The sequence below is a fragment of the Antedon bifida genome, chromosome 10 (assembly GCF_963402885.1).
Source record: "Antedon bifida chromosome 10, ecAntBifi1.1, whole genome shotgun sequence".
Lineage (NCBI taxonomy): Eukaryota > Metazoa > Echinodermata > Crinoidea > Comatulida > Antedonidae > Antedon > Antedon bifida.
In genome coordinates this window covers 765233-787921 of record NC_136235.1, presented here as the reverse complement: position 1 = coordinate 787921, position 22689 = coordinate 765233, and the positions used below count along the sequence as shown (strand labels likewise).

General features: G+C 36.5%; 1 protein-coding gene across 1 annotated transcript in view; it reads right to left on the bottom strand.

Annotated features, from left to right (window-relative positions):
• The window catches only part of LOC144854538 (uncharacterized), a 78135-nt gene extending 56274 nt beyond the window's left edge, over positions 1 to 21861 (bottom strand). The window contains exons 1-2 of the mRNA XM_078712485.1: positions 21857 to 21861; positions 21688 to 21730 (exon numbers count right to left, since the gene is read on the bottom strand). Of these exons, the coding sequence (XP_078568611.1) occupies positions 21688 to 21730; positions 21857 to 21861 (48 nt within the window). The remainder of the gene's footprint in view (positions 1 to 21687; positions 21731 to 21856) is intronic.
• Positions 21862 to 22689: the final 828 nt, after the last annotated feature.

The following is a 22689-nucleotide window of genomic DNA, read 5'->3' as shown; positions in this document are numbered from 1 at the left end:
CGACCGCGAGGTCACCATTCATACCAGCAGACATGTCATATTGCACTTCCTCTACACACCTTATACCTGATCCGTATGCTGATCGGTAATTCACAATTCTTCAAAGTCATGTCCTATTATTGACCTCTTTCTAGGGTCAATATTAAACCTTTTTTCTTTTGGGTAATATTATATATATATATATATAATATATTTGATATTTCACATTTGATTGCCTATAGTAGTAGATGAGAAAGATCGGAATATAGGCCTAGAGCGACTACGATTGTTGACGTCATTTGAATAAAGACTTTTGACCGTTTTATATCTTCATTCAAAAAAGCAGACAACAAGAAGTTATCTTATTATATTATATATCTTACCTTTTATATCATTTATTAGACTATTTGTATCTATACAAAATATAGCATACAATGACGGAAAACAGGTCATATGCACCTGTGTGTTTATAAGAACTTACTTTCTAGTTGTTTTTAAGATGGGTTTAGTACCAGCGGTTAACCTAAATGGAAGGAAGGAAACAGTAAGATAACTGGCCTTCAAACTATATATTAAAGTGGGACTTGAGTGCCATGTACACCTTTAGGCCTAGCCCCGATTATGAAAGGTGCTTCGAACGTGCTGACGGTCCCGACTAATCATTTCCTGAATTATGACATCGGGTGATTACGAGCTATTAACAGCCGCTCCCCGGAATATAAGATTATGACAAAAACTAACCCTAAAGTTCCGCGAATCATGTTCTTGGCAGCTAGCTCTGTACTGCTATTTAAATATTAATAATGCATAAGTTCCTCCTCCTCCTCATCTCCTCCTATGCCAAAGTAGATCGCAACACACATGCATACATTCGTCTGCGGCACATGATCACGCAGACACAAACATGACGTACGCGCACCGTACCTCGTATCATCACAACGTAATGACAAACGTAACGCTTGTTAACTTGTATATATGAATATTTGTTTGATTCCAAAATGTATTTTAAGTGGAGAGAGGCACTATGTGTCAACAAATAATTATTGGTCCTCTCTCCATGATGGTTGTCATATAACGCTTTTTATATCTTTTCTTTTTCTTTTTTATTGTATGTATATGTTTCATATGGAGTTTGTCTGAAATAAAGTTGAATTGAATTGAATTGTTGCGACGGTAAGTTCCAGAGAGATCTGAAATAAGCAAACAAGCAAACTACTATGTAGAGTAATCAACACCCAACTTGACATTGGTATAATTGTTTATTCTGTACAAGACAACGTCTGGATGTAATTCAAAGGTAATAGATAACACGTGATTATCAAACTTCAGTCCAATTGGTCCCCTGTTAGGTCCGTGGCCTCAGATACTTTGATTCAATGGTTTTACCAACCTGTTTAGGGTCAGGTCACAAATGGGGGTCTTAATTAGATTATAATTATTTTCTTCCAAAACAGTTCATTTATTGGCCATAATTAAGTCAATTTTAAATGAAAAAAGTCTATGAAATGTTATTTGACCTACACGCGTTTTGCTATCCCTCTATAGCATTCTATAAGGCACACTTGTTGTGTATGAAACACGTATATTATTATTGGTAACATAATTTCCTATTTTCAACACGAAAGGTGAAATAAGTGAGAAGCAGGTACCAATATAGAAAAGTATCAAAAAGCCAGATATTAAAATCACTTATATTCTTAATCACTCTGTTCAAAGGGAACAAGTCTAATTTCCAAAAGTAACCAATATTTATGACAATCATAATAGTCACAATAAGGCCTATAGTATGATGCTTATTCATCACAGATATTGTAACCAATTGTATAAATTGTATTGTCACCAATTGTATTGTCACCAATTGTATTGTCACCAATTGTATTGTCACCAATTGTATTGTCACCAATTGTATTGTCAACAATTTTGTATATATCCAATGACAATTACACAATATTATAATAATTCTACATTCATAATATCACAAAAGTCGCTTATTATTCGTTTTTGGTGACACTTAGTTTCTGAACTATTAACCCGACGGCCGGAAACCAAAATCAATTAGATACGATTAGCTAAAAATGGAATAAAAAGTACAGTGTCTGAAATAAATAGCCTTAATGTGTAGTGTATAACGGATATACAAAAAGTGCAATGTCAAAATTAGACCATTCGTCTTTTGACGATCAGATCGGAAGTGTGGGTAATTTAATAGTGGCAGTTTATCATTGTTTCTGTTTTGATCGTCGCCATTGCATGTTTTCTTAACACTGTCGTACTGTCATCAGTCGTGTCTCTATCAATCGGTCCACTGCCTCTCTCGTCCCAATAGAGACCCGATTTGATTAATCTCAGACTGATGAATTGGAATACTATAAACTGTTGATGAGAAAAACTTCCCTTAATGGGTTGTTGTAACTGGGATGAAGTCTGGAAAGGTGACCTCATTTAGCCCACAAATATCGCGATGACACAAGCGCAGCGTGTGGGATGTAGTTTTAAAATTTAATTTTGTTTCTTTATAAATGATTAACTAGCAACGTCAGGTAAAGGAATCAAAGAACAAATTGAAGGTCTGCGGCACACACGTTACCTGTTGTATTTATCAGTAAACACTTGTTCTATTGATTAGCAATAATAAGGTTGGCGGAAATGCAACTTCTTATTTTGGAAATAATGTTTTTATGAAATTCATGATGAGGAGGATGGATGAATTGATAAGGATGATATTAATGACAATGACAATGATAATCGATGACAACGATGACAATGATGACAATGATAATCGATGACATTGATGACAATGGTAATTGATGACAATGATGACAATGAAAATGATAACAATGGTAATCGATGACAATGATGACAATGATAATCAATGACAATGATGACAATGATAATCGATGACAATGATAACAATGGTAATCGATGACAATGATGACAATGATAATCAATGACAATGATAACAATGGTAATCGATGACAATGATAACAATGGTAATCGATGACAATGATGACAATGATAATCAATGACAATGATAACAATGGTAATCGATGACAATGATAACAATGGTAATCGATGACAATGATGACAATGATAATCAATGATAATCGATGACAATGATGACAATGATAATCGATGACAATGATGACAATGATAATCATTGACAATGATGACTATGGTAATTTATGACAATGATGACAATGACAATGATGATAACAATGGTAATCGATGACAATGATGACAATAATAGCTGAAACGAATTCCTGTAGATGATGACAACGATGGAAATATTTAATAGCCCTACTACTGGAATGGTTTTAAATGGGAGGGACGCGACAAATACACATTCAGTGTTTTGTAGGTTTGACTGTCTGACCGAGAAACAAATCTATGCATGCACCATCGAAATCGTATACCAGTGGCTTATCACATATCAGTAGTTTTACAATGTTGTTAATCTTGTCTTGTTGCCGACAAAGATTAATTTAACCTTGTAAATTATACCGATGCATTCCTAACATTATGTTACTATCCTTTCTAACTTGTTACTGTAAAATACAGATTAACATGAATTCATTGCCAGTTGAGACTATTTTTAGCATCTGCCTAGAGAACGCCCAGATTGTTAAACCGGTGATTACACTAATGATTAGATATTTCCAAGTGATATGAAAATAAAAGGTGTAGATATCGATCATTAGTAAAACGCAACCAGTGTAACGAAGTTACAATTGCGGTTTGGGAATCAGATCATTGCTGAGACACGACTCCTGAGAAAAATCAAAGTGATCGGATCGCAGGCTCATGATTTTGTAACTTTATCCTACTTATTCTCCGGATTAGAGCAGGGTTTCGGTCGCCTCCCTCCGTGACTCACTGGAGGGTGAGAATGGCCCTCGAGGCCTAACAAATAAACCAAAATAGTTTTGGATTTTAATCGACCTATAATCTTTCCCACAAGCACGACATGTAAGATGCAGATCCGATATCAATCAGCCAAAGAATATCAATAAATTACACCTATTTATGGTTTGTGTGTAATAAGTATCAATTGCATATTTTGCTCAATGACAAATATGACTCATACAAAAAATATACAGTCAAACGACGTTTATCCTTATTACAACTTTTCTGTGCGGAAAAGTTGCTTTTAGTGTTGTTGTTGTTGTTTTGGTTGCTGTTGTTGAAAAGTGCGGCGTGTGTGTATTTGTTGGACCCCATACAATATGATGGGTGGAGGGAACCAACCCCTTGGTACACTAGCAGTAGACGGATAACTTGAATCAATTTAAAATTTCCAGTTTGAAAAATTAAAGGCACTTTTCTTTCCTATAATAACTATATTATTTTATTTGCTTTGAGGCTCATTACGGTAATATACTGACCTTCCTGCGAGAGGCGGGTGTTTCCCCTTCATTATGACGTCATCCACGATTATTATGATGTCATACAAGTCTGTCTATGACCCAATTAAGCTAAACATTGATTAATGAAAGGCATGGATTGTGAGTGACATTGACAATAGTCTTGTAAATAATATGGATATTCAATTTGCGAGTAGACAGCGCAATTCCACGTCCTGTTTGTTTGCTTGTGTGACAACACATATGACAGTGACAATTCTTGTTGAATAACGAGTGTTGATTTATTAGTGGCACCTGTTCACATTGCGCAACACTTTACTAGCACACTTCACGCCATGTTCGCAAAATGTCAAAATGTTGACACTTGTCCGTCACCATCACAAAATACATAATAAATAAAATAGAATGATATGGAGGATAAGCCTATGATACTCATTTGGTACATCTTACTTTATACAACAGGAAACAAATTAGCCTCTCAAATTATGTGTGAACGATTTTAGTGAGAAATAGGCTTCAGAAGACGAAACGATTGCGTAACGTGATTGGTCGATGAATTGCTGGCTGGGTAATGGGTGAACAAGAGATGAAACATAGTGAATATGTGACGACAATGGAAGGAAGTATAGTGAATGGATTGAGAATAAATAAATGAATGATTGAGACAATGTTACTTAATAATTGAATGAATGCGCGACATCGACGGATTCCGCTCGAGTAAATGGACATGCATTATATATAAAGAGTGGATTGATGAATGAATAAATAAATGATTGAGACAATGTTACTTGTTTTGGAATTGAATGAATGCGCGACATCGATGGATTGTTTTCCGAATACCATTGATACTGATTGTTCTGTAATTGTCGTCGCGTTCAAAATGATGTAAACGCATCTTTAAAATGGAGACTGAACGTGATCCAGGGTAATACTCCTGTCGTGTTCTCCTTGATTCGTGGGGCCATGAAGGCCGGTAGTACTAAAAACTACACCTTCGGGATACTGTAACCAAAGAAGTGCAGCTAATCGTCTGAGACCCGCCAACAATCTAAAGAATAATGCATGTAAGTATTAATGGGATTCATATTAATACAATCCCCTAGACAGATGACTCACAGCAATTATTTAGAATTCTAAAAATAACGAACTTCTTAACACAACTTTAACACAGGTTTATAATAAGTAATGTCTAAATACAACAGTTGTAACATTACCGTTCTAGAAGCCTGTTTCTTACACCATGGGGCTTACCGCGCTTCTACCGGACAAACTGTGACCAGACCAGGACATGACTACCAGCTTATTACTAGCCACTACTACAGGTGAAATAAAGTTCACGCACCATGTTTCCACGGCCGCCGGATATACTAGACAGTCCCTGTATGGCATGGGGTCTTTTCGAAATATCAAGTTTGTCTACAGTTACTAATTTTAATGCGATTATGAAACAGGAATTATTTATTTTATTTATTTATTTATTCTTTATACTGAGAAGGAGGAGTGGAGTTGTCGCTTGGTGGTTATGATGCTTGGCTACCACTCCAAGGGTCCTGGGTTCAAGTCCCGTCACATGTCAGGATTTTTTCTAAGGACAAAATTACAACTCCCCTCCCAAAGACTTTGTTTATGTAGAGCATCTTGTGTATATGTTTGTCTTGTGAACCTCTGAGGGTCCCTAATGATCAGCAATTGCTGGATGGATCACCCACATTAAATATGGTAAAAAAAAAACTTTGAGTAGTAAACTGTTCTCACACAGCGTGTACTAGAGTACACCGGAGTAACCCTCTACTCGTCTCGAAGGCCTAGATGAGCAAACACTAGGCTCACCCTCTGAACTCATCGAAATCTTGGATACAAACAATTCAATAAAATCAACGAATTGAGAGCAATATTTAATAAAATCATTCTTTAATGAATTGAACGTTCTTTTAACGATAAAATGAGGGACCACTCGCCACTGCATTCATGATACAATGAGGGACCACTCGCCACTGCATTCATGATACAATGAGGGACCACTCGACACTGCATTCATGATACAATGAGGGACCACTCGCCACTGCATTCATGATACAATGAGGGACCACTCGACACTGCATTCATGATACAATGAGGGACCACTCGACACTGCATTCATGATACAATGAGGGACCACTCGACACTGCATTCATGATACAATGAGGGACCACTCGCCACTGCATTCATGATACAATGAGGGACCACTCGACACTGCATTCATGATACAATGAGGGACCACTCGACACTGCATTCATGATACAATGAGGGACCACTCGCCACTGCATTCATGATACAATGAGGGACCACTCGACACTGCATTCATGATACAATGAGGGACCACTCGCCACTGCATTTATATTTCCTATTTATCTAGGCCGCGCTTATATCATTATTCATCATTTTTGTTTATTTTGGTTTGTCAACAATAATAAAAGATGATGATTGTATGTGTGGTGAGCCAGTCAAGGTCGGGTCCTAACAACTTATGTTTGATTTTCACTCGTATTGATTCAAAATCTCAGCTCCTTGGCTCCAATCACGCTCAACTGTACACTAACACCCTGTTATTCTTGTTTTTAAAAACGTGTTTAAATTTGTCGGTATTTGTATCGAACGTGTCCGTGTTTAGGTCAGAAATAGGCAAACACATGGACAGACAGACGTCTAGACGGTCGGTCGTCAGCCTGATTGGAATACATTTTGATTAAAATTATCTAGACGATTATTTACTTTATTTCTTGTCAAAAGAGGCGACTTTGTGATTCATACATAGATATGCCTATATGTTTAAGTGAATATCTCTTTTTAGTATCTTCTGTTTCATGTTATGTGTTTATGTCGCTCGGCGACTAAGCCAGGCTCCTGGAGGGAAATATTAATAAAATGTATTTAAAATATAATAACATCATCATCTTTAATCTTGATAGCTTCAATACTTTTGTCAATAATTCTCATTGCCTTCATTTCGATGTTTTATTTCGTAAAAATAGGCCTATAATCACCAAACGATAATTATAAACAAATTATAATTAAAACAATAGGCCTATTAGACAATAACTCATTTTATTTACAATATCGATACGTTACGAATTATCTTCGAACCAACCTGCTTATACAATTATTGTACACAAATTGTTTATACATTACAATTATTACACGCATCACGCCAACTACGTGTGTGTTTAATGAGAAGGTACACGATAATACCATTACATTAGTAGGCCTATGACATGGTTTAGGAAGGGTAAAGAATTAAGGTACACGATAATACCATTATATTAGTAAGCCTATGACATGGTTTAGGAAGGGCAAAGAATTAAGGTACACGATAATACCATTACATTAGTTAGGCCTATATGGTTTGGAAGGGCAAAGAATTAAGGTACACGATAATATCATTACATTAGTTAGGCCTATGACATGGTTTAGGGAGGGCAAAGACCCCCTAAAGTACACGCGATCGATCATAGTCAATCCAAGGTCAACAACGCTTACTAAAATCAACTCCGATGTAATTACATGATCGTGCCAAGGCCACCACAACTATCTTTAATTCTGCGAATTGAAATTCGATAAATGACTAAAATGAAGTGTAATATTTGCCACTTCAGTGAGATGCCGTGGTTTCGTGTTCGTGCTTCGAGGAGAACACCTATAAACAGTTCTCCTAAACATGAATCATTCCGTAAACTAAATCATATTAGTTGATTTAATGCTAAATGTTTCGCTAACTTCATGAGTTATTTATCACCAATATATCTCATCGCTTCTTTTTTTCACATCACGTATCATAATACATATTGTCCATCTGTTACCATTGATAAACACTAAACACTTTAAAATGTCTAGGACTAACTGTAGTGTACATGATTTGTTTGAACACATTGGTTTATGAGGCCTAGTACCGTACTGTATACACAGTACCTCATGCATTAGTTTTCATTGGCATATCTCCAGAGCTTGTAGGCCTATAGGATTATATAGTATAATAGACAGCATCCACGAATTGGGAAATGATAGAAGTATACCGTACAGATATTTCATTGCATAATTCTAAATAAGGTGACCGGGCTTAAAAGTCAACATTTTACGAAAACGAGCCTTTTTTAGAGAAATTCAGATCTGTAAGGGGTACCGTAGGCCCTATTTTAGCCATCGTATATAAAAATGCCAACAAAGAGTTATCAATATTACCAGCATTACAATTATTGTAGCCTACTATTACTCTTTATGACAAAGGTCATTCGCACCCATTGACCTCGAGCACCCCGATTTCCTCTAATATTAAAATTATTAAAAATGCTAAGGTGTGTGACTTCATCAGGTTGTTCATGAAGGTAGGCCACTGTGTACAGGCGTTATAGGAAGGTCAGCGGTTAGTACCACAGGTATATTGCTACCTGTACAGGTGTATTGCTACCTGTACGGTCCTTGAGCAGGAGTTCATCACAGGGGTAGACTTCTTTTAATCTGTAGAGTGGTGATCGACTTCCGATGTCGGTACAATGACCGATCGACCGACCGACCGATGAATAACCCGAGAGACCGAAATCTAACATGACAGTTTGCCCTCATGTTGTCGCTTTAATTTTCACAAGTGTATGTTACAATGATGTTCATGATTCAGCTACAAATAACACCACCCCAGCCCCCACTCTCTCTATCCTCTCTTCCTCCTCTACGTACTAAACCAGTAAAGTGTTTTGACATGAAGATCACATCTAATCGCATTGTGTTTTAGTACAGTACCTTGATTTTCATTTATACCTCATTGATAACGTATGCCTGTAAAATGTTGATCTTATTATTAAGCTGTCTACACTATAAACAAAAGTGCAATGTGCCCAAATATGGTAGTGCCATTCCCAAATATGGTCATATATGGGCACATATCAATTTTTTTGTCACATAAAATTTGATAGTTTAGACATAGCTTTATAAGTATTCATAAAATTCAGTTTCCAATTAAAAAGAATATTCCGAGGAATACGTGATGTAATTTCTACGCGCACACGTCATTCCCAAAGGACGCATGCGTAGGGCATTGTACTTTAAACAACTTATTCATATTTTTTGGCGCGATAAGTGACTCACTGAATACATTAAACATCGAGAGTGAACTAGCAATAATTAGTTTGTCCTGCGAGATTTCATCATTAATCTTTCTCGGAATGATGTTTACGAATGCTATTTCAGCTCGGTTTGGCCCGTGTATAACCCTTTACAAATAAGCATACAAGCGTAACAGTATACAGGTTTTAGTGCGTAATGTTTCGTAAGATGTTTATGAACGTAATTTCTACGTATTCCCTTGTGGTAAACATGTTGTATGTGATTCAATTCGTGATAAGGACAATGACACCCAAGTAACCTTGCTTGATTAGTCGTTGTGTTTATTAATGACTTATTGATTTAAATTTTAAATGTGACAGACATGAATGTATTTTTAATGTGCTTTCGGTTTTTACAAGTGCAGTGCTACTTCTGCTAATGTAGAATTCAGTAGTTTTATGATTCAAGATTAAATACATTGTATACAGGCACTCGAACAACTGATTATTAATAAACATTTCTTCCTTCAAAATTCGACTGTTTCTATATCATATAAAGTAAAGATAATAATATTTGTATTGTAGGGAGAAAGTATAGAGGTAAACGCAACACGAAAATCATATCTTGTCAAATAGCGCCACCAGTAGGTCGGTTCGATAAAGGGGATTTCCCTTTTTAACAATCCTGGTGCTGCGGGGACTAATGTCAGAAGGAATACTGCAGCAAGATGTACTGTAACAATCTTGTCAATTTAAAACAGAAACACTGGTCATACATCATTACATCGATGTTGAAAATCAACATTATGAATCACTTCCTTGGGGTATTCGCGTGTTTTTATCTTTATTATTATCATTTTGTATCAATTTTAACACAGCTTTCGTTAGAATAATATCTCATGAGGAGACTGTTGTCACACGTTACTCTGTTAACTTTAGCAATAACAAATTACAACAGAAAAACGTCCACAATTCTTCGTTACAATTACAGTTATTTTCACCATAAACTATTATTGACTATATAAGGCCTTACTTAAGTTAAGGCACTTAAGCTTAAGTTTGTCTTCCTTAATAATAATACGCCTATATAGCTTTTAAAGTTTCCATTCTCTCTTTACTGTTTGTAGATTAGCCAGGATCCCTATAGTTATACCTTCACATTCCCTAGTCACCCTAATGAACCACCAACCCTCACATCAAATCAGAGGCACTTAACGATAGCACGGATATTAGTTGAATCTTCATATCATTTAAAGTTTATCTCATCACGGCACTATTCTGACACACACAGGATAGTGTCAAAAATACATCCTTTTTAAAATATAAGCCGTCATGCTTAAGTTGTGGTTTAATTATAGATCTTAAAAAATCTTATTTAGAATATCGATATTTTAATGTCATTAAATCGACGTATCTCTTTACTAATATCGGGACGGATCACAATGAAAAGGAGAAGGAAAAAATATAGGCCTCACAATTTTTTCTGTACAAAATACTGAACACCAAATGGAGGGGGTTGAGAGACGAGTCTCCTAAAAAAAGGAGTTGAAAATATACACAATTTTTGTTTACAAATTACTGAACTCCAAATTGGTTGGGGGGGGGGGGGGGGGGAATGTGGGTTGTTGACTAGTCCCCTAATAAAAGGATTTGAAAATATACAGAATTTTTTCCCAGCTAAATGAACTAAGTGAGGTGTGGTGGGGTTCTTTGACCTGCGTCGTCGTATATTTGATGTACCGGTACAGTCGTCGGTATTTATGAAGTGAATGTTTTGACATCGTGTTTCCTCCTCCGGCTATTGCCATAAGGTAACATCATTTCCCACAACTAACAAATTGATTCCGTTGTTTAGGGCAAAATCTCACAGTTTTTAATAAGGTTTATGTTCATTCAAACCCATTACACACATATGGGTTTCTATACCTCTCTGTACTTTTAAATGTAATTTATTGCGCCTTGAAGATTATTTTTAATTTTCACGTGTTTCAAGGCGACTATAATTTGTCATTTTCATGGCAATGGATCCCATGGAGCTATCTTCATGGTTATCCCATACAGTGTTTGTACAATGTATAAAACTAAAGTGACCGCCCTTAAAATAACTGACCAATAACCGCTTGGTCCACGTGCGCGTACAAGGTCTGATAATATCGATACAACATTTCTACGCGCGCGTACATTTTGTGCTGGTGTTGATAACGAGTGTTCATCGTCAGTTTATTCTGTGCTGTATAACACAGTAGTCAAATGACAATCCTGTAACACGATGTACTCTAGAAATTGAAATACGCACTCTTCATTGAACATGCGTTTATAATCAGCACACTTTTAAGACCGGTAAAAGATAAAATGGAAATTTGCGCTGTTTCGCCTCTGGCAGTTTCGTTTGATGCAGTCGGTCGGTCAATGGTTAGCCTTAAATACTAAAAACCTCAGTATTCTCATAAGGATAGCAATGTACAAACTACTATCATTATATGGATTGGTCTATTGAATTTCTTAGCCTCGTGGGATGGTATTAGTCGAATCATCTGCCGATTTCTCCTCACATATCCAGGTTAATTTGACGATATTTGTGCTTGATAATTGTCCTAACTGTTACGGTTGAAGGGCTAGGCCTAGTGAGAATTGATCATCTTTTAGTGAGATACATTGTCCGTGAAAACAAGCGCTATAAAAACACGTTCTCAAAAGAAATCAAAATATATAATATGAGCTCGTTTCTGAGCAGAAAAATACGGTTTTAAAATACGAAAAATGGAAATGGGTTCACACAAAAAAAAACTCCCACTATTAAAAGAACCAATCTTGAGTCAATAAGCAATGATATGGTATGTAACGAGTCATTCATCCCCCGTCACAATGTAATGTCATTTTTACAGATCATTAATAACGGAGTAATGTTGATATAATAATACTCATGGGTCTCTATCAACGCATTGTGCCGTCTGTGATACGCAGGATTGGCGGATAATCTCATATATTTTAATAAATGTATGGTATTGGAAACGAAGCGGATTGGGAACCAAGAAATTTGTAAACGATAAAATAAACACTATACGAACATGATTTCCGAATTTCCTGAACAAGCCTTCGAATGGGAGGTAAGGTAGTTTCTCCGCACCAGGATTTCATCAAATGCCACACCTTGATTCACTTTCGCGGTACGACTTTCATTTTGGATGTGTTAAATGAACAAAACAACATGTTGTATATTATATGCAAAAATAAAAGATGTTTTGGAAATACTAATGTCTTGTATGTTCTTGATTCGTGTTAGCTAGCCGCAGCTGGCTGCAATTGACGAGGATGCACCAAATGTACACGGGAAATTGGGCATTGGGATTATTAATCACCCTGCAATTATTCTATAAATGATTCTACTACATCAGTTTATCATTCTCCTCACTGAATGTATTTGATAAGCAATCTTCAATTTATTCAATCTATTTCTAGCCGCTGTTGTTCCTAAATGATTGACTTCAGGTGCGATGTACGCGGCGTTAGACGTCCTGTTGTACGTCGGTTCGTGTTCAGACACTTGCCCGTCCCAGGCCAAAAAAAAATCAAACATTCTGTCAAATCATTTCTTGTTCTGATTACCAAGGCACAGAGGGCCTACAACCCCTGGGAAAGCTAGCATTGTAATTATTCAGGCTTGCTTCGTCACGCATTAAATTAGGCCTAAATGTTTAAACGACCGATCAGTACAAACTTTGAAAAGTTTTCTACGGACATCATTCAATGCGCATGTTTAGACTTTAATCCAGACTGTCCAGAATGAGTGTATTTTTAGAGTGTCTGTTTAATTAGTCTATTATCCGTCATTTATTTCCTGATGATCAAATCAAAGAATATTTCAGTTGACCGGAAAAGAGTCATGACTGCCTAATTAGCAACACATTGATCCATGGAAGTATAAAATTAGATTTTTTCATGTTTTTTTACAAACTACTACACGAGTCCTTATGTAAATGAATGAAATGAAAGGGCATGTGGTTGATTGACCTGCGCGTCGTATACTTGATGTATCGGTACCATGATTGATTCATGGTTGAATTTTAAAATGATATAATGAAACGTCGTAGCCTATGTCAGAGGTCGAGCACACAGCGAGTTCGCGGTCGTACTGTTTTTAAAAGTTTCTTTAATTTTGAATTGTCGAAATTGAGCAATGGTGAGCGTTACGCTGCCTTAGCTACAACTAGCTATCTTAGCGTTTACGTTAAGACGAAACGCAAGTGCGCAAGTGTAACGCAATTTGACCAATCACGACACGCTAGATTATCTAAATTGCTTGTGATTGGTCAACTCACTTGCGTTGCGTGTACGCCCTAATCGCGTTACCTGGGAACCAAGCTATGACGAGGTATAATTGATTTTGTCGTGATTATCTTATTTACCAAGAGTGAGCACTTAAAACATCTATCACATACCTGGCAATTCATAAGTTAATTATCACCCTTTCGTCAATATTAACTCGATATCGATTTCCAGATTTATTGGTGTTTTGATATCATCTAGTGTCACATTAACCCGATTTCCCGGAGGCGTATTACATCGACTACCGGTATTATGGTTGTACACCAACATAGGACTAAATTTAATGCGAAAATTATGTGGGCAGTTTCCAAAAATTAAAAATGTCGGTTGTCCCATGACACGTTCGCGATTAGAAGACGGAACGACCTGAAAATTGTTCAAATGACTGTTGCCTATCTATAATGGAATATACAGAGTACCTCACTATCAATATTGTACTATTATTATATTAGCTCTCCGAAAAAAATCTGAAATTTAAGAAGGCGTTTGCGAAAAAGAGCTGTTTAAAAGTGACAGAGTATCGACATACATGACTTCTAGTATTGATCCACAAAACGAGTAGCTACAATTCTGCGAATTATATCGCCAACAAGTCTGCAACGCGAATATCAAAACACTTATTGAAGTAACAATAATATTACTCGTTTAAACACAGGCAATTGTTAACGAGATTGTCGATAAATCAACGCCGCCGGAGTGTAGGAAAATTAAAACTAGGTGTAATTTGATTGACATATGACGTCATCATAAAGCTAGATACATTTGAACTTGGTGTTGATCCGATAAGACGCCCGAGGATAGGCGAGCGACAGTCGCCGCCATTCGGCTCTCCGCATGGCTAATCCGAGTGTCAGATTAAAGTGGATATCTCGCAATACCGCGTCGTTAAATGCGCGATGTTGGCGGATCATACCGCTAATAATTCTGATACGTGATCTTGACAATTAATCATAATTTGATAAGTACAAATATTTACATTTTCAATATACAGAAGGACGCCTGTTCGGTTAACATTAATTATGAGTCAGGATTTGTATACCTTCGTAATGTCCTATTAGTTTTCAAGGGAAACATTCTGTCAGGCACGCGCAAGCCGACATCCGCGAGATCGATATTGCTGAATCTTTTCATCACTTTTAGGCCTACAGCAGTCACTAAAAATAAAATGTTCGCAGTAATCAAATTCATTTCATTCCCACCAAAAAAAAACTTCAATTTTAGCTAAATTCAAAATTAAATCATCAAACTCATTTGAGTCACCGTCAAAACTTTAAATGAAAAATATCTATAGCATAGTAAATAATGGGCTCAAATAACATAATGACACAAGCTGGGTTGCAATCACTAGACGCAACGCAAGCGAGTTGACCAATGACAAGTGATAGAATAATTCATCGCTTGCGATTGGTCTGCGTTGCGTTGCGCTTACGTTCATACAACCAAATAGCACACCAATAAAATTCATATACAAGCCTCCTAAATTAATTTTAAAATAGGCACAGTATTATCTTCTTGTAGGAATCAGGCTTTTTTTACAGTGGACACGACTTTCAATAATGCTGCAACTTTTTAAAAGAGTATAGTTCCTAATAATATGCTTTACGATGTTATTATTATTAAATTATATAACTACATACGGCAGCTATACATACTTTAATAGCTGGCCCCATAGGCCCTATTGAGTACTGTTCAAGTCTCAACACGTCCCGAACATAGTCGGTCCAACACTGCTTTAATGAACTAGTAAACCTGGCCTGGAGCCCCTGGTGAGTTGCTCATGGCAATCAGATTTATCTGTTTATCGAATGTCATTTTGTCAAATAATTACCGGTATTCACTAGCTTTACAAGTATTGTTGCCAGTTAGTCACCCTTAAAATTGCAACCATCTCGCAGACGATAAGCTCGACGTGTTCTAGCCTGAAAACAAACATTTGTGGTCGGCCCCAGCAGACGATCGAAACTCAACTCCCACCGAGGGAAAGGAAATCATCCTGGCGCTAATATTTAGTCAGATTGGCTCAGGTAGAAATCATTTGAAAAAACCTCTAACCTTGAGCTGGTTTAGTTTTCAGTTCATCCCACCTGCCGACAGTCTTTTTATTTTGAGAAGGAAGAAGCACACAAGTGACCTAATAAACTTGGTTTTAATTATTGATATTAATCGAAGTTGACATGTGTTGGTATTGTTTATGATGATTATTACAGTTAAATTAATGACAACACATTTTTGTTTTACGCTTAAATAATGACAGACCAGATAAATGAATGTGTAACTGAGTTATGTACTGAAGCACGTTCTAAGCATTAACATAACTAAACTCAGTAAATATATTGAAAATGGTCGTAAAGTGTTGCTTTCGGCAAATGTTATAAATAAAAGTTTAAGTTTAAGACATTAACCAATTAACTAAATAAATCATGCCAGAGCAAGTTTGATTTGATTTGAATTAATTTATTCGTAAAATCATTAAAAAAAACCCATTGTGATAACATTAACTAATGACATTACAGAAAAACAGTGGAGAAGATTTTCAAGGATAATCCAAAAAGGTAGCCGATAGCGTATTACATTGCCACCCTTTCCTTTTATGAAAAGACATATATATAAATATATGCAAATACAAAACTTAAAATATATACACTGTGACTATATGTTAATTAAGACCTTAAATCTTAAAAATAATGACATGACATTATGATTTTTGTAAGAATCAACAGTTAAACATCAACAAAACAAGGCCAACAGCCATAAGTCGCGTGCTAAAACGCATAGTGATACCGGACCGACAGACAGACCGACAGACCGACCGACCGACATAGTGAACTATAGAGTCGCGTCCACGCGACTAAAAATGTAATATCTTAACTGCATGCTTTTCATCATACACTATACTATGTTATGTTGTGATACTTCACCCCAATCAGTGAGTGTGATGACAATTGTTGATAGTATAAATACAATTAATTTAAAGAAAGCGTAATCGTAGTGTTTGATTACATTCGGACGATTTCAAAGGAAAAAAGGTTGATTCATATCTACGTGATGTTTGAATGTCAAAGGCAATAAAAACATGCTTAATCAGTGTAATGACTCACTTAAGATTAATTAGCGTTACATGATTCACTCGCTAATCACTTACCGTCAACTACTGATTCAGACGTCGAGTTTTATAGATTCAGTATAACGCCGTTCTTAAAGGCCGATTTTTTGGTTTCTCCACATTGTTGTTAAAAAAGTGAATGGATAGTTTTCCCCAAAAAAAATCATGACTTATTAACGGTTTCACCTTATTCAGTAAATTAAAACCTGATAAATGAATCGTTTTTTACTCCCCTTTTAAAAATTTAACTGAAATTGACATTTTAGCCCACTTACAGTGTGGCGACATTTCGTTTCTAAGACGCATTACGTGTCGACTATTCAGCTATTGCGTCTAGAATCATTGCGCACGAACGGTAGCAATTGAACCAAGGACTTCTTGTGTCATAGGTCAACACCAGCGATTTCCAATTTTTCAGTTTGAACTCAGAATAAGGTCCGCTTTCTGTTTGTGTATTGGATACTTAGGCCTAATCTTCAATAAAATAAAGGTAAAAGTTGTGATTGTACAAGTACCAACCAACAATGTTCATTCAGCAGTTGAATTATAAGATTTGACGAATCACAAGCGATGGATTATTCGAACAGTGGCTTGTCATTGGTCAACTCGCTTGCATTGCGCGTACGTCCTTGCGTTGCGTCTCTAGTGTGAACCACGCTTTAGGACTATGTCTACACAAAAATAGGCGTGTCATTTTAAGTTTAACAAGTATAAACAAAAGGTACGAGTTAAGAGTTCAATCAGATATTCTGAAATAGCTGTCCACACGAGATTATTAATAATTCAATAAACTTGTTAGATATTCAGAGAATAACGCACCTGCCGTAATAGCGTTCACATTAGGTCACTTGTGGATTAAAGTATCGCACCTTAAAGGCGTGTTCATATGTTATCAAGCTCACCTGCCGTTACCTGTATGTGAGGGTCGTAAGTTCAAGTGAAGGTGTAACACATCTTCTGACCCACATTGATTGACCCATCAACTTTGCTGATGGACATTTTTCTACATTAGTAACTGGAGTTTACCTATGTAGGTCATTGTGCAATTACATATCGCATTCAATTTTATTTGCAATTTCAAATATAAAGCTTACAATTACTGGCTTAATTTTCATAATCTTGTTTAATAATGAGTCGTGATATGACGCATTGGTATGCGTAACATATCGCAATTAAACTGTAATTAAACGGTCTCATTCGTATGTATGACTACCCTGGGAAATTGTCATATTTATGCCGTCTATTTCATTTTGATGTTCGTCATCCACATTTCTATTTACAATCATTCAAAAACATTATTTACATACTCTGAAATAAAAGATAATATCGTACAAAGCAAAACAAAATGATATGAGGTGGTCAGAGTTTGAAGGCAGATGGCCTGGAAGATAAAAAAAAAACATTTTGTGTTGGGCGAGCCTTTAAAAAATGAATTTAAAAAAAGAATAAATGAATAAAAGAATTTTTTTTTAAATTCCTTGTTACATGATTTTTTTTCAGTTTAAACTCAAACACGTGTGATTATGTACACTGTTATATATCATATCATTAATATATTCTGGGTAAATTATCAATCAATATACACAAGTCCTAAAAGTGTACATGTTAGGTATGGTATACTAACTCAGCGTAATGACGTAGACGGAAGTTTTGACCAATGACAATCGACTCGGGTGAAGCCCTCTTAACTGCCGCAAGAGGCCTACATTCTTGTGTGGGGAATCAAGTTTTTCTATATGCCACTCCCTTGTCTTAAATGACCCAGACTACCAAACTGGAATAAACAGCAAGATGAATAATATCACACATTGAAATGGAATGGAAATTTTGAAACTATACATTCAGGAGCAAGTATTATACGTATGAAACGTCATGTGTGCCAAAATATTTATCTTAAGTTACCAATATTAAATCTTCTAGACTAACAATCAATCGTAAATTCATGCCTTGCAACCTTGATTGGAAGAGTTCAAAAAATGTACCCATATAGAAATGATGATGTCATATCACTACCATATTTGGGCATATTACTACCATATTTGGGCACATCACACGTTTGACAATGTAGACTGGTGCTTAAGTCAATGCCAGTCTGTGTAGGCCTATATTACAGTTTCTTAAGTTGTTTTAATTTAACCTCACTTTTTTCTTGTTATACGTCGTAATAGTTTCTTTTACAAGATCAAACTGATACATCAAACTGATACTTTAGCAAGATAACTCCACCCCTCAAGGGATTACACACACGTCAACTGTATAATTAACAGACATGGGCATCGGTCAGCTATCCCCTTCCTTATAGGATTTAATATCCGATCAACTCAGGTGATTAATCAGACGTTCTTCATTCCAGTGACCGCTTATTAATTTAAACTAATTGGCAATTGTTTCTACCTTTGAAATCTAGAGGTCATACAGGTCAAAGTAAACATCTATAAATGAATGAACGATGAGTCACAAAATACTAGGAAATATTGGTAATGATAAATCTAGCAAGTCTACTAGCTACTCAGTGGTAAGGCTATAAAAAGTATACATCTCATGAAACAAATTCCTTGATAAACTATGATGAACTCGACGGACTCTTTGCATAACATTAATCATAATGGTTACATCATTAACAATTTTTACAATTTTACTTTTGAGTGAGATTTCGTTAGAACATCGTATAACTTCGGTTTCTAGAACCTAACGTAATCGATCACAAGCGATATAAAATCATCCGATTGCCGCGATTGGTCGAATTGCGCGTTGCGCGTACTGTACATCATCACATTGCGTCCTGATGGGAACCACGATTTAGTCACACCGTGTGCACAATGTACACGATTTGAAACCCTAGATTGTAACATGGATGACGTTACCAATAATGCTGCCTGTCAGTTAGACTTTACATCTCAAAACACCAACATTAAAACATTGTGCGCGTACACATCGTCATAATGACATCAGCGTTTTGTACGCACAGGTGGCGACTGTCATAGAAGACTAGGCCGCTAAGTGTAACATACTAGCTGCAATTAATGTATCCTTGACCCACAATGTTGGCAAAGTGCAAGTCAACCTGACAAGCAACATGGACCACCGGTAAAACACCTGTATACAGACATACCAGGTGATGAACTAATGAGGTAACGCCGGGGACTACATTCAACATGCTGTATTTCCTGAAGAACAGATAATAAATGGAAACACACTAAAGACATCGTCACTCACATTATGATGACGTGTGCATACCCACATGTTTTAACTTGCATTCAGACTATGCGTTGGCTAGGTCACTAATGCGTGGTTCCCACTAGAGATGCAACACAACGACGTAACGCAACGCAAGTGATTTGACCAATGATAAGCTATAACTTGTTCAATGTTTCGCTTGTCATTGGTCAACTTCCTTGCGTTGCGCGTACGTCCTTGCGTTGCGTCTCTAGTGGGAACCACGCTTAAGAGACCTTATTTACACCATTTTTACTCCATGAATTTATCTTATACCAACTTTTTTTATTTATCTAAAATTGTGTCCTAGTGGGAACCAAGCTTTAGGATAAGGTATGGTTTACACGTCCAGTATTAGTAAATTGAATTAGATACCATAGTACGCTCGAATATTCATGTTATTGCACAATTCACCTTTATTTACCCGAAGGACCACACAGAAAAATATCACTGAGGATTTTGGTGGGTCATAGGTTTGTTTGACCGAACACACTCAAATTAATCTAATTCAATATTTGGTGTTTCCATGGAACGAAATACGATTAACAATTTCGTTTGTTGTCTAGACTTGTGCAAATCTGCAAACCTACCTTTTAATAAGAACCACAAGGGAAAGTCACGGAATTCGAGAATGATGCAAAATAATATGCACCGTGCGTAATTGAAACAATTACAAAACAGTTACCAAAAATAACGCATTCAACTGTAGTAGCAGCGGTATACCTGGTTTTCTCTGACCAATGGAGGAGAGACCTAATAACAATTGTACTGTTGTTATTTTATTAAGCGAATCACAAGCCTACCACCCTCTAGTTAATTGGTTTAAGAAAATGTACAAATTAGAATATCTATACAATTAATATAAGCCTACAAAATACAAATGAAATAGAGCCCTTAAAGCTTGGTTCCCACTAGGACGTAAACGCAACGCAAGCAAGTTGACCAATCACAGGCGATGGATTGTTCAAACTGTCGGTTGCCAAGCTTGAAGAACTCCTCCTATTTATGTAAACTGAAGTGGTTAACAAGCAACTAGTTGTTGGCAAATATCCATACACTGAATTACGATGACGTCACTGGTTCATTAAGCTTTAGGATCTATTTAATTAAGCTTTACTGTTACTGTCCTGGTATCTTTTTTTAGTTTCACATAAAGTTTCATTTTGACACATTTACTAAATGAACGCAACACGTGGTTAACGCTAAATCAAAGAAATGTAGCCTACATTGACATTGTAGGCCCACAACATATTGTTTGCTCAGTGTTAACCATCCAAGTTGACCCTAATGTGCCCCCCCCCCCCCCCAATCCCCAACAAAATCCTGAGTAAAAATATCTCATTTTCGTTCGGCATAATAACAACTAAACATTCGGCACGAACGGTCCGTGCGGAAGCCTCATGTGATGTGTCTGACCAAATCGATACATTCTCACACATGTTGTCGATTTCTACCAATCAAGGTTTATACTCGCTAGAATTCTATCTACATTCTCCACTTGGCAAACCTCTCGCCAATAATGCTACGTCACGAGTCTGCACAGACAATGTTATTATATACTGCGAACTATTGTTAAATTTAAACTTATAGTACAACAGATGTGAATTAAGTCTATCAAGCATGGACTTACTGTTTTGGCGCTTTCTTTATGTCGTCTGCGCACGGAGACATTTCTGTGGAAGATTTAATGAATTACAGCGTTAACTACATTAGCAGAAATCAATTGAACAGAAAAGGTAGTGTTAAAATTGAAATTATCATTAACATTTTGACCCAGAAAAAACAAGAGAAAATGTTACCTCATACTAGGAACTTACATACCCCCTGTAGACGTCTGTCGCTATAGGCTAATGCGGCTGTCGTTGCTATGGTAATGTACGTAACATAGTTTTTGGCATGTATATCAGAATAGTCGTTGTTTATCTAGGTGTTGATGCAATAATTCGATATTTTTTGTAAGCTACTATTAATACAAATCATGTTGCTATAGGGTGGAGAGCAAAGCCTAATTAGTTGGGCGAGTCTGATCGGCTTCTTGTCTGGCGTATCAATGGTTTCTCACCTCCAATCCCAGCTTTGGGTGACAGGTGACCAGAACGAATGGAATACGCTTCCTAGTATAATATAACGCGAGAACACGGATTACGGTAAATGATTGAAATCATATAAAAGCGCCTAAACCCATCCATGCGAGAGACGGGAAATGGTCTTAACGAATTAACTACGATTTGTGGATTAAATATTAAAAAAACCACTTCAGAGAGACCGTTGGCTCGATTCGGTAGTGGCTATTTTGAGCTGATTAATTCTGACAGCGGGTTGGTTGTTATGGGAAGTAGTTCAGGTCCTATACGTCCTAAAGCATGGTTCTTAATAACGCGTAAATAGTTCATGTTTTGGTCAAGGTCATAAATATAAGGGGTAGCAGTGCATCTGATTGTATTTGATTTCCGTTCGGGTTTTCAGTATGGAATCCCGCCTTCCTCTCTCCCCCAAAATACATGTCCTTGAAGATGGTAGGTTTGCACTTTATTGGTCACGTTCGTTGAGAAAAACAACTTGTTTTTAATATTAAACTACCTTAGAAATTATTATCAAATACAAAATAATGAAATATATGTATGAAATCTTA